This window comes from Salvelinus fontinalis, chromosome 30 (genome assembly GCF_029448725.1).
Source record: "Salvelinus fontinalis isolate EN_2023a chromosome 30, ASM2944872v1, whole genome shotgun sequence".
Lineage (NCBI taxonomy): Eukaryota > Metazoa > Chordata > Actinopteri > Salmoniformes > Salmonidae > Salvelinus > Salvelinus fontinalis.
The window spans coordinates 13,669,300-13,682,932 of record NC_074694.1 but is presented as its reverse complement, the minus strand read 5'-3'; the positions used below and the strand labels follow the sequence as shown (position 1 = coordinate 13,682,932).

General features: G+C 46.5%; 1 protein-coding gene across 2 annotated transcripts in view; it reads left to right on the top strand.

Annotated features, from left to right (window-relative positions):
- Positions 1 to 13,633, top strand: part of LOC129828665 (CDP-diacylglycerol--glycerol-3-phosphate 3-phosphatidyltransferase, mitochondrial-like) — a 29,479-nt gene that overhangs the window by 13,341 nt on the left and 2,505 nt on the right. For both annotated transcript variants that reach the window (XM_055889778.1, XM_055889779.1), the window contains exons 2-9: positions 1,286 to 1,493; positions 1,676 to 1,850; positions 1,937 to 2,126; positions 2,297 to 2,475; positions 6,299 to 6,507; positions 6,683 to 6,974; positions 8,139 to 8,287; positions 8,552 to 8,690. In XM_055889778.1, coding sequence (XP_055745753.1) covers positions 1,286 to 1,493; positions 1,676 to 1,850; positions 1,937 to 2,126; positions 2,297 to 2,475; positions 6,299 to 6,507; positions 6,683 to 6,974; positions 8,139 to 8,287; positions 8,552 to 8,671 — 1,522 coding nt within the window. In that variant the 3' untranslated portion in view covers positions 8,672 to 8,690. The remainder of the gene's footprint in view (positions 1 to 1,285; positions 1,494 to 1,675; positions 1,851 to 1,936; positions 2,127 to 2,296; positions 2,476 to 6,298; positions 6,508 to 6,682; positions 6,975 to 8,138; positions 8,288 to 8,551; positions 8,691 to 13,633) is intronic.

Below are 13,633 nucleotides of genomic sequence, written 5' to 3'. Positions count from 1 at the left end.
CGGTATGGTAATGTAGCCACACAGTCTCCCATGAGTTTCCCGAGTTGTGACAAACGGACATGGTAATAGCTGGAATCTTCACCGATCTTTTATACTTTTTCTGGAACATGAAATCTGTTCGTACCTCAAGTTCTGTGAGGTGGAAGAAACACCTTTGTCCTGAAAGTTTACCCTCTCTAATACTGTTTGGCCATGAGGAGATTCTCAGGAATTTACGACGTCTCTCTGTGACCACAGCATGGGTTGAAGGAGGAAAGGGGGAGGCAGGGAGAGGGGGATGGGCTTTATGTACCTAAACAGGCAACGTCATGACAATAGCAACATGACAACAATTGTTATTTTGGGTACATCAACACATTTCCTAATGAAGCCTGTGACTGGTGTATATTCCTCAATGTTGATGGATGAGTCCTGGTGGGATGAATCTTTGAACCTATTCCAATTTAGTATTCTCAAAATAGTCCTGCAGCATCTGCCTACTCTGTCCATCACCTTACTATTCTGTTTTGGTGGCTCCCTCTTGAGTTGCTGCTTGTAGGTGGGGAGTAGGGACAGATGTGATCTGATTGACCGAAGTGGGGGCGGGGGATGGCTTTGTACGCGTCGCAAATGTTTGTATACCGAACAAAAATATAAATGCAACATGTCATTTCTCTACCATAAGCCGCCTCCAACAGTTTTAGGGAATTTGGCAGTACGTCCAACTGCAGAGCACTTGTGGAGGTCCTGGGCTGGCGTGGTTACATCTGGCTTCTTCCCCGGGGGATCGTCTGAGACCGCTGGCAACCAAAGAATTCCTGCACAGACAGTTAGAAACCATCTCAGGGAAGCTCATCGGCTTGCTTGTCGTCCTCACCAGGGTCTTGAGCTGACTGCAGTTCAACGTTGTAACTGACCTCAGTGAGCAAATGCTCACCTTCTATGGCCACTGGCACGCTGGAGAAGTGTGCTCTTCACGGATTAATCCCAATTTCAACTGTACCGGGCAGATGGCAGACAATGTGTCTGGTGTTGTGTGGGTGAGCGGTTTGATGTCAGCGTTGTGGACAGTGCCCCATGGTGGGGTTATGTTATGGGCAAGCTACGGACAACGAACACAATTGCATTTTATCAATGCAATTTGAATGCACACAAGATCCTGAGGCTCGTTGTCATGCCATTCATCGGCTGCCATTTGTTCAATGTTTATCTATAGGAGGCAATTACCACTCCAGCTGAAGGCTTCCATGGAAGTAATTCCTATCCCTCCTCCCTTTCTCCCCCCCCCCCCCCCCCCCCCCCCAAGGTCATTGTTGCTTCTAGCCCCTCTCCTAGCAGAGGCAGACTCTTCTCCCCTTCCTCTCTTCAGATCCCCCGGGTCGACTGGAGCTCAGGGCACCGATGGCCTCCATGCCTGCTTCCTTTGGATGGCAGAACATGTGCCCGCCTTCAGGGTGCCTGGCACACAAATCCACATCCTCACCTCCCCTGACCAGTTTTACCAGGCAATGAAGGTAAGGTGTGTGTGTGTGAGAGAGGGTGTGGAGCTTTCCCTAAGTCATGTGCTGTACTAAAGATGGTGTACTAAACATTCCCCCCAAAATGATGAAAATAATCACTTTTTTGGGGGGTGAAGCCTCCTTGTTTGTCCTGTAATACCTGATTTAAACTGTAATTTCTTGTGTTTTCTGTTCAGGCTCGAATAAAGACGGCTAAGAGGCGAGTGGTGATGGCCTCGCTGTATCTGGGTACAGGACCCCTGGAACAGGACCTGGTGGACTGTATGCAGGAAGCTCTGCAGCGTTCACAGGAGGTTGACAACTCCGACCTGCAGGTCTCCATTCTTTTAGACTACACACGCGGCTCACGAGGTAGGAGGGGTTCTGTGTATGCGAGAGGGAAAATACCATAACTCTTACCAAGCTCAATGGGTGTCTGTGACCCCCTCTGTGTCTAGGTCAGACTAACTCTAGGACCATGTTACTGCCGTTGCTGCAGCAGTACAGCAGTCGGATGCGTGTGTCTCTGTACCATACCCCTGACCTGAGAGGGCTGCTCCGGCTCCTGGTCCCACAGCGCTTCAACGAGACCATCGGGGTACAGCACATAAAAGCCTACCTGTTTGACGATGACGTCATCATCAGCGGGTACACACACGAACACACACACCATTGTTGATGTTGTTGGTGTTTTTCTCATACAGTTTATGTTGTTGGTGTTTTTCTCATACAGTTGATGTTGTTGGTGTTTTTCTCATACAGTTGATGTTGCTTGGTATACCTTTTTTACCTGTCTCTCCCATCTGTCCCCTCCGTAGGGCCAACCTGAGTGACTCGTACTTCACCAACAGACAGGACCGCTATGTGCTCCTGGAGAACTGTTGGGAGGTGGCAGACTTCTTCTCTGATCTGGTGGGTGCCGTGGGAGACGTGTCATTACAGCTCCAGCCTGACAACTCTGTCAGCATGATGGAAAACATGGTGCACCCCTACAGAGGTATAAAACACATGCGTAACACCAATACATACAATGCATTTGGGAAGTATTCAGACCCCTTCACTTTTTACATATTTTGTTACGTTACAGCCTTATTCTAAAATAGTTTTTTCTCAATCTACACACAATACCCCATAATGACAAATCAAAAACAGTTTTTGGGAGATTTTAGCAAATGTATTACTACTCTGTTGAAGCAACTTTGGCAACAATTACAGCCTTAAGTCTTCTTGGGTATGACGCTACAAGCTTGGCACACCTGTATTTGGTGAGTTTCTCACATTCTTCCCTGCAAATCCTCTCAAGCTCTGTCAGGTTGTATGGGGAGCGTCACTGCACAACTATTTTCAGGTCTCTCCAGAGATGTTCGATCGGGTTCAAATCCTGGCTCAGAGACTTGTTCCGAAGCCACTCCTGCGTTGTCTTGGCCTGTTGGAAGTTGAACCTTCGCCCCAGTCTGAGGTCCTGAGTGCTCTGGAGAAGGTTTTCATCAAGGTACTCTCTGTACTTTGCTCTGTTCATCTTTCCCTCGATCCTGACTAGTCTCCCAGTCCCTGCCGCTGGAAAACATCCCCACAGCATGATGCTGCCAACACCATGCTACACCGTAGGGATGGTATTGGCCAGGTGATGAGCGTTGCCTGGTTTCCTCCAGACTTGGCATTCAGGCCAAGGAGTTCAGTCTTGGTTCAAATCAAATCAAATCAAATTTTATTAGTCACATACACATGGTTAGCAGATGTTAATGCGAGTGTAGCGAAATGCTTGTGCTTCTAGTTCCGACAATGCAGTAATAACAACAAGTAATCTAACCTAACAATTCCACAACTACTACCTTATACACGCAAGTGTAAAGGGATAAAGAATATGTACATAAAGATATATGAATGAGTGATGGTACAGAACGGCATAGGCAAGATGCAGTAGATGGTATAGAGTACGGTATATACAAATGAGATGAGTACTGTAGGGTATGTAAACAAAGTGGCATAGTTTAAAGTGGCTAGTGGTACATGTATTACATAAAGATGGCAAGATGCAGTAGATGATATAGAGTACAGTATATACATATACATATGAGATGGGTAATGTAGGGTATGTAAACATTATATTAAGTGGCATTGTTTAAAGTGGCTAGTGGTACATTTTTACATAATTTCCATCAATTCCCATTTTTAAAGTGGCTGGAGTTGAGTCAGTATGTTGGCAGCGGCCGCTAAATGTTAGTGGTGGCTGTTTAACAGTCTGATGGCCTTCAGATAGAAGCTGTTTTTCAGTCTCTCGGTCCCTGCTTTGATGCACCTGTACTGACCTCGCCTTCTGGATGATAGCGGGGTGAACAGGCAGTGGCTTGGGTGGTTGTTGTCCTTGATGATCTTTATGGCCTTCCTGTGACATCGGGTGGTGTAGGTGTCCTGGAGGGCAGGTAGTTTGCCCCCGGTGATGCGTTCTGCAGACCTCACTACCCTCTGGAGAGCCTTACGGTTGTGGGCGGAGCAGTTGCCGTACCAGGCGGTGATACAGCCCGACAGGATGCTCTCGATTGTGCATCTGTAGAAGTTTGTGAGTGCTTTTGGTGACAAGCCGAATTTCTTCAGCCTCCTGAGGTTGAAGAGGCGCTGCTGCGCCTTCTTCACAACGCTGTCTGTGTGGGTGGACCAATTCAGTTTGTCCGTGATGTGTACACCGAGGAACTTAAAACTTTCCACCTTCTCCACTACTGACCCGTCGATGTGGATAGGGGGGTGCTCCCTCTGCTGTTTCCTGAAGTCCACTATCATCTCCTTTGTTTTGTTGACGTTGAGTGTGAGGTTATTTTCCTGACACCACACTCCGAGGGCCCTCACCTCCTCCCTGTAGTTGATGACGAGTTTGGAGGGTACTATGGTGTTAAATGCTGAGCTGTAGTCGATGAACAGCATTCTCACATAGGTATTCCTCTTGTCCAGATGGGTCCAATCAGATCAGATAATCTTTTTTTCTCATGGTCATTGTCCATTAGGTGCCTTTCGGCAAACTCCAAGCGGCCTGTCATGTGCCTTTCACTGAGGAGTGGCTTTCATCTGGCCACGCTACCATTAAGGTCTGATTGGTGGACTTCTGCAGAGATGGTTGTCCTTCTGGAAGGTTCTCCCATATCCACAGAGGAGCTCTGTCAGAGTGATCATTGGGTTCGTGGTCACCTCCCTGACCAAGGCCCTTCTCCCCCGATTGCTCAGTTTGGCAGGACGGCCGGCTCTAGGAAGAGTCTTGGTGGTTCCAAACTTATTCGATTTCAGAATGATGGAGGCCACTGTGTTCTTGGACCTTCAATGCTGCTGACATTTTTTGGTACCTTTCCCCAGATCTGTGACTCGACACAATCCTGTCTGAGCTCTACGAGCAATTCCTTCGACCTCATGGCTTGGTTTTGCTTTGACATGCAGTGTCAACTGAGGGACCGTATATAGACAGATGTATGCCTTTCCAAATCATGTCCAATCAATTGAATTTACCACAGGTGGACTCCAATCAAGTTGTAGAAATATCTCAAGGATGATCAATGGAAACAGGATGCACCTGAGCTCAATTTAGAGTCTCATAGCAAAGGGTTTGAATACTTATTTTTAATAAATTTACAAACATTTCTAAACTTGTTTACACTTAGTCATTATGGGGTATTGAGTAAATGGTTTTTATTTAATACATTTTAGAATAAGGCTAATGTAACAAAAGGTGACGGGGTCTGAATACTTTCAGAATGTACTATACATAGCACATAAGTAACACACATCTACAGAGGTAAAACACACGGTCCCTAGGTGCTTAACTCTTTGCTCTGCTTGGCTGGCAAGTTCTAAATGTAGTGTAATGCGTTGTTCTTGGAAAGGTCCTTGGAATCAGATTAGTTGAAAGTGTAGCTTGTTCCAGCTCAGACACACAGTGAAATCAGAGAACTGGCACGTGTGTGAATGAAAGAGCGAGAGAGTCAGGAGAGGTCGACAGACAGAAAGAAAAATAGTGTGTGTGTGTAACCAGAGAACATTCAGTCAGGATGTTGGGTCTGGTGCTAAATGACATCATGTCTGCAGAACCGGACCACAGTTGTCACAGAGACCAGAAATAGAGCAGTGAAGTCACGGAGTTGCTGGTAAACACAGTGGGAAGATGCGCGCGCACATACTCTAATCATTAGTGAATGAAGTTCTCCTGCTGGAAGAGGGCTAACTTTACAGTAAAAGCACGTCTTTAGAATGAACTCATGCTGAGGCTTGCAGGTATCTCTCTCTCTCTTTGTCTCTGTCACGTCCGTGAGTGGCGCCAGCCGGCAGGCGTAGTCCAGATATTGACCCATAGCCGTAATGCCCAGAACTAACTTTACACACTCACCTGCTCTACTGCACACATACTATGTGCGTGTGAGCGGGGAGAGAGAGTTTGTGTATGGTTACACAGAATTGTTAATTGCAAAAATAACAAACTGGGCACCGTGTCTCTTTCGTTTAAAAAGCTGAGGGAGAAATGGAACCACTCAAATTCAGACAGAGCTATGGATGCAAGGACTGACCATCCATGCTAACATTTATAGTATTAACGGCATTTTGAGGCTCTACATTGTTTACATTTATATTGTTTACAAACATGGGACAAAAACAAGCTTATATTTTGGGTTCTGATGGTGTGTGACAGTTGCACTAAGCTCATGAGGTTATATTCTTCAAGAGTTCATTGGTGTATATATCATTCATTTACAAGTCCAAAAATAGATATAGCAACTAAGGATTCTAGTTTTAACCAGGTCGGTCTGTTTTCCTCTTACATCCCTACATTATTTTATCACCAGGTAACCGGGATGATTTCTCGGCGTCGGCCCGGCAACACATCATGGAGGTGGTGAACACGGCTCGTACGCGCCAAGACATCGCCAAATCTGAACGTTTGAAGCGGGAGAGCAAGGGGGGAGGGGAGGAGGGAGAGAAGGAGGACACTTGGGTTTTTCCTCTGATTCAGATGAAACCTCTGGGAATACAGGTGGATGAGGAGATCACACAGGTAGTTACACACCTGGACACCACTACCCTCACCAACTAATATTGAACAAAATAACTCCCCATTGCATGTGTTTATTTTATATATCTTTTAAAAATTTAATTTGTGACTTAATAAATATAAAAATGTGGTGTTTTAGGGAAAGGACACTACATCTGAGCATCTTATTTCCTTGTAGCGTTTGCTGACAGATGCGGATCCCGGTGCAACTGTGTTTCTGACGTCAGGGTATTTCAACCTGACAAGGGCCTACATGTCGCTGGTTCTGGGGGTGGGCGCCGACTATCGGATCCTCACCGCCTCCCCGGAGGTCAACGGGTTTTTCGGTGCCAAGGGCATTGCCGGGGAGATCCCAGCCGCCTACATCCACATTGCCAGACAGTTCTACAGCAAAGTGTGTCAGCTGGGACAGCAGGAGAGAGTTCACCTTCACGAGTATCACAGAGCACACTGGACCTTCCACGCCAAGGGTGGGACACACACACACACACAATATAATCCTTGGCCTTAGAGCCTAGATCGATTCTGAATAGTTCTGTTTGGCTGTGAGTTATGACTGGTAGTGACGTTCCATGGTCAGACAGTGAGCATCCTAAACGGCACCCTATTACCTATATTGTGTGCTACATTTTTTAACAGCCCTATGGGCCCTGGTCAAAAGTAGTACACTATGTAGGTATTGGGGAATAGGGTGCCATTTTGAAACTCACTCATGGGGCCAATTCCACCCTGACAGACTTGTACTCTTCTCTGGCTCTGCTGTTCTTTCCCTGTGGTAACCCAGACATGTTGCGTGAGAGACGGCGTCAAGTCGGGGCGGCAGGTAGCCTAGTAGTTAGTGTTGGAGTAGTAATCAAAAGGTTGCTAGATTGAATCTATGAGCTGACAAGGTAAAAATGTCATTCTGCCCCTGAACAAGGCAGTTAACCCACTGTTTCTAGGCCGCCATTGTAACTAAGAATTTGTTCTTAACTGACTTGCCTAGTTACATTTATATATTTAAAAAATTCACCTTTAGCCCCGAGCCAAGGAAAGTCACTCCTGGGTTTGGATAGACGTTGGGGGTTTCTGTGTGCTTTAGTGTTTCCTTTATAGTTGTGGACATGGTCAACGAGAACCAGATTTAAACATGAAAAAATGTTCTAAGGAATTATATCTGAATTACTACCAACCTTTCGCTGATACTTCATTTATGGAATAAAATGGTAATGTGTCCCAAAGAATATTCTAAACAACTGAAATGTTAGTGGTGCATTAGTAGATAGGTAAATTCTTGTAGTTTTTTTTTCTTCAAAAGCCAGATTGAGCCACAGAGAGGGGGAAATGAACACACACAGTGAAGCAGCGTCAGTGGAATGTAATTTCACACGATCGTAGAAATCCCATTTATTAGATAAAGCAGGGCGGGCCTGCCGTTTCCCGTAATCACAGCACACACTGCACGGGAGAAATCACACAGCACCCAGCTGGGAGAGAATCAATGACCATTAGAGTCGACCCTGACCCCCAGCTGCAGAACAAATCACTGATGTTGGGAAACCGCTCTCCCTTTTTCTCTCTCTCCTCCCTCTTTCCTTCCTCCACCAATCCCCCTCTCCTCCCCCTTTTTCCCTCATCCTTCGCTCTCTCTGCAGGGCTGTGGTACTACCTGCGGGGGCAGGTACGGCCGTGCCTGACTCTGATTGGCTCTCCTAACTTTGGCTACCGCTCGGTGCACCGGGACCTGGAGGCCCAGATCGCCATAGTAACAGAGAACCAGGACCTACAGGCCCACTTGCAGGAAGTAGGCCATTCAAACCAACACAACTTTATTTAAACAGACTTGATGGCTCGATACTATGTCTCTGTTTTATACAGCTCCCAACCAAAAAGCCTGTCTACAAAATGCAACTAATTTGATAGCTCATGATCCCAGGAACTATGTGAAGCTGGTAATAATATGCAGAGCGAGCAAGCAGGGAAACCTGTTGTGTATCTCATATGTGTACACAAACTCGTTCACTCTCTCTCACACAATTACTCTCTCTGTCTCGTCTGTGTGTAACAGGAGCAGGAGATGTTGTACCAGAGGTCTACAGAGGTGTCCAGCTCTACGTTCCAGCAGCCAGATCGCCATGTCAAGCTGTGGGTCAAATTGGTCACTCCCCTCATCAAGAACTTCTTCTGAGAGAAACAGCCAAACAAAGGTAACGCCCGCTCACACGCCACAGGTACCACACCCACATACTCCCTCTGAACGATCGTCTCCTAGTCACACACAGAAGTACAGATGCTTTTTATAGAATGGAAGAACTTGGTTTCTCTAAAATGTCCCTAGCCACTGCTATGTGTACCAGCCCTCAACCCAACCTAGCCCAAGGCCGCATACACCTCAGAAGCTGAACCCAGCTACCCCTGATTTGAATCCTACTCCCTCACACACCTTTATCCACTTTACTCCCCTTCCTCCTCAACGTCCCGTCTCTCTCAGAGAAACTATCTGGCCTTTGACCCCTCAGCATCAACATTCTGTAGTCAGCATCTGGACCCATTCGGGTGTGTGAAAAGTCATTGTGCTGATGGCTAGAGTAGGCGGTGTACTAGGCAGTGGGGTCAAAGGCGGCTTAGACGGGGGAAGGGTGGCTTATTGTGTGTGTTCTAACAGGGATGTAGACTTGCCTTACAGGAAGTATTTTCTTTTTATGGTGACGGTAAATGCTGAAGGGGAGGTGTCTCGTCACCACAATGTTACTCAGTGAGACAAATAGCCACTAAATGTCAGTGTGTGATCACCTGCCGTGAGGGTCAAATGATTGATGGGGCCACACATTCCTCGTCATAATCCACAAGCATCCAAATACATGAACAAAGATGTTATCTATCTATAGTTTGTTTTTGTTACTGTGTAGTTCTTGTAAATGAAAACATGTAGAAATGTAAATTAAAACACACACTTAGTGGACACACACACACATTTACATTACATTTACATTACATTTAAGTCATTTAGCAGACGCTCTTATCCAGAGCGACTTACAAATTGGTGCATTCACCTAATGACATCCAGTGGAACAGCCACTTTACAATAGTGCATCTAAATCTTTTAAGGGGGGGGGGGGGCAGAAGGATTGCTTTATCCTATCCTAGGTATTCCTTGAAGAGGTGGGGTTTCAGGTGTCTCCGGAAGGTGGTGATTGACTCCGCTGTCCTGGCGTCGTGAGGGAGTTTGTTCCACCATTGGGGTGCCAGAGCAGCGAACAGTTTTGACTGGGCTGAGCGGGAACTGTACTTCCTCAGTGGTAGGGAGGCGAGCAGGCCAGAGGTGGATGAACGCAGTGCCCACACACACACACACACACACTGAGCATGTGAGGTGGGATCAGGGTCTGTTGACTGACCTGGTCTGGGAAACAGGGTTATCTATAGATGAACATCCATCCTCCCTCCTGCCTCTCAGAAACAGCCCTAGTATCCACTGGCGTAACACAGTTTCTCTGGACCCCCTCAAAGTATAGAATACCGTCCATGGTGATTAAATTGCGACATGTCTACACGGGTGGATGCTTATTGAGTCGATTTCTAGGGTTTCTGTGGTGCCATGGTGTAACTTTGCTTTAGCTAGTGTGTAAAAGTTTATTGGTAGGCCTATTTGGGTGTCATTTTCTCATGTTAAGCACGCTGTCAGAATGCTGCCATTTGTAGCTTGCTGGCTGGTGGCAATGTAATTACTTATTCTGTAAAATTATAAATGTTTGACGAAGCAGCATACGGTACTAATCAGCTACCAATATATATTTTTGGATTATACAACTGTCCTGTATAGGCTACCTGATAGTCTGACATGAACCCTCATGTTCTCTCCCAGCTTGGATAGAAAGTTGTGGATAAAACCAGTCTTAATGGCAAAATGATAGTCGGTCCACCTTCAAAACACTAGCTTACTAGGGATTGTTTCATTATGCAGTGTACTATCTATAGCTTTACAGTGCCTTGGGAAAGTATTCAGACCCTTTGACTTTTTCCACATTTTGTTAGGTTACAGCCTTATTGATTTAAAATTGTTCGTTTTTTTCCCTCAATCTACACACAATACCCCATAATGACAAAGCAATAACAGGTTTTTAGACGTTTGCTAATATATTACAAATAAAGGAAATATCATATTTACATAGGTATTCAGACCCTTTACTCGGTACTTTGTTGAATCATCTTTGGCAGTGATTACAGCCTCGAGTCTTCTTGGGTATGACGCTACAAGTTTTGCACATCTGTATTTGGGGAGTTTCTTTCATTCTCTGCAGATGGGCTCCTGACTGGCGCAGCGGTCTAAGGAACTGCATCTCAGTGCTAGAGGCGTCACTACAGACACCCTGGTTTGAATCCAGGCTGTATTACAACCGACCGTGATTGGGAGTCCCATAGGGCGGCGCACAATTGGCCCAGGTTTGGCCGGTGTAGGCTGTCATTGTAAATAAGAATTTGTTCTTAACTGACTTGCCTAGTTAAAGGTTAAATAAAAATCCTCAAGCTCTGTCAGGTTGGAGGGGGAGCGTTGCTGCACAGCTATTTTCAGGTCTCTCCAGAGATGTTCGATTGGGTTCAATTCCGGGCTCTGGCTGGGCCACTCAAGAACATTCAGAGACTTGTCCCGAAGCCACTCCTGCGTTGCCTTGGCTGTGTGCTTAGGGTTGTTGTCCTATTGGAATGTGAACCTTCGCCCCAGTCTGAGGTCTATAGCACTCTGGAGCAGGTTTTCATTAAGGATGTCTCTGTACTTTGCTCCGTTCATTTTTCCCTCGACCCTGACTAGTCTCCCAGTCCCTGCCGCTGAACAACATCCCCACAGCATGATGCTGCCACCATGCTTCACCGTAGGGATGATGCCAGGTTTCCTCCAGACGTGACACTTGGCATTCAGGCCAAATAGTTCAATCTTGGTTTCACAAAAGATTTAACTATTTGGCCTGAATGCCAAGTGTCACGTCTGGAGGAAACCTGGCATCATCCCTACGGTGAAGCATGGTGGTGGCAGCATCATGCTGTGGGGATGTTGTTCAGCGGCAGGGACTGGGAGACTAGCAGACCAGAGAATCTTGTTTCTCATGGGCTGAGAGTCTCTAAGTGTAAGAATTTAAGAATTTGTTCTTAACACACAGATCTGTGTGTTATTCTCCTACCTTCATTTCACATTTCCACAAACTTCAAAGTGTTTCATTTCAAATGGTATAAAGAATATGCATATCCTTGCTTCAGGTCCTAAGCTACAGCCAGTTAGATTTGGGTATGTTATTTTAGGCAAAAATAACACACAGATCTGGGTCGGACCATTTTATAAAATTTTTGCCCAAAATAACATAGATATACCAGAGATATAACCAAGATATACCAGAGACTGTTGATCTTGCAACCACCCAACTCAAACACCGGTTCACCAGTATGAACGAAATCGCAAACAGCCCTCAAGAACTGTTTTCTACTAAGTTGATCACCACATCAGTCACTAGCTTAATCAATAAGTGCGTCGATGATGTTGTCCCCACAATGACCGTACGTACGTACCAGAAGCCATAGCTTACAGGCAACAGCCGCACTGAGCTAAAGGGTAGAGCTGCCGCTTTCAAGGAGCGGGACTCTAACCCGGACGCTTAGAAGAAATCCCGCTATGCCCTCCAAACCATCAAACAGGCAAAGCATCAATACAGGACTAAGATTGAACCCTACTACACCGGCTCCGACGCTCATCGGATGTGGCATGGCTTGCAAACTATTACAGACTACAAAGGGAAGCACAGACGCGAGCTGCCCAGTGACACGAGCCTACCAGACGAGCTAAATGACTATGGGCGCTTCGAGGCAAGCAACACTGAAGCATGCATGAGAGCACCAGCTGTTCCGGGCAACTGTGTGATCACGCTCTCCGTAGCTGATGTGAGTAAGACCTTTAAACAGGTCAACATTCACAAGGCTGCATGGCCAGACGGATTACCAAGAATTGTACTCCAAGCATTCGCTGGCATGTGTTTTCACTGACATTTTCAACCTCTCCCTGACCTAGTCTGTAATACCAACATGTTTCAAGCAGACCACCATAGTCCCTGTGCCCAAAAACACCAAGGTAACCTGCCTAAATGACTAACAACCCGTAGCACTTACATCTGTAGCCATTTTCCTAGACCCACTCCAATTTGCATACCGCCCCAACAGATCCACAGATGAGACAATCACCTGGACAAAAGGAAACACCTACGTGAAAAATGCTATTCATTGACTACAGCTCAGCGTTCATTGCCATAGTGCCCTCAAAGCTCAACACTAAGCAAAGGACCCTGGGACTAAACACCTCCCTCTGCAACTGGATCCTGGACTTCCTGACGGGCCGCCCCCAGGTGGTAAGTGTATATAACAACACATCTGCCACGCTGATCCTCAACACAGTGGCCCCTCAGGGGTGTGTGCTTAGTCCCCTCCTTTTCACCCATGGCTGCATGGCCAAGTATGACCCCAACACCACCATCAAGTTTTCCGACGACGTAACAGTGGTAGGCCTGATCACCGACATCGATCAGACAGCCTATAGGCAGGTAGCCTAGTAACCAAAAGGTTGCAAGATCAAATCCCCGAGCTGAGAAGGTAAAGATATGTCATTCTGCCCCTGAACAAGGCAGTTAACCCACTGTTCCTAGGCTGTCATTGAAAATAAGAATTTGTTATTAACTGACTTGCCTAGTTAAATAAAGGTAAAATAAATAGGGAGGAGGCAGTGTGGTTTCAGGATAACCTCTCCCTCAACGTGATCAAGACAAAGGAGATGATCGTGGACTACAGGAAAAGGAGGGCCGAACACGCCCCCATTCTCATCAACGGGGCTGTAGTGGAGCAGGTTGAGAGCTTCCAAGTTCCTTGGTGTCCACATCACAACAAATTATCATGGTCCAAACACACAAACACAGTCGTGAAGAGGGCACGACAAAGCCAATTTTCCCTCAGGAGACTGAAAAGATTTGGCATGGGTCCTCAGATCCTGAAAAAGTTATACAGCCGCACCATCAAGAACATCCTGGTTGCATCACCGCCTGGTATGGCAACTGCTCGACCTCTGACCGCCAGGCACTACAGAGGGCAGTGCGTACGGCCCAGTACATCACCGGAG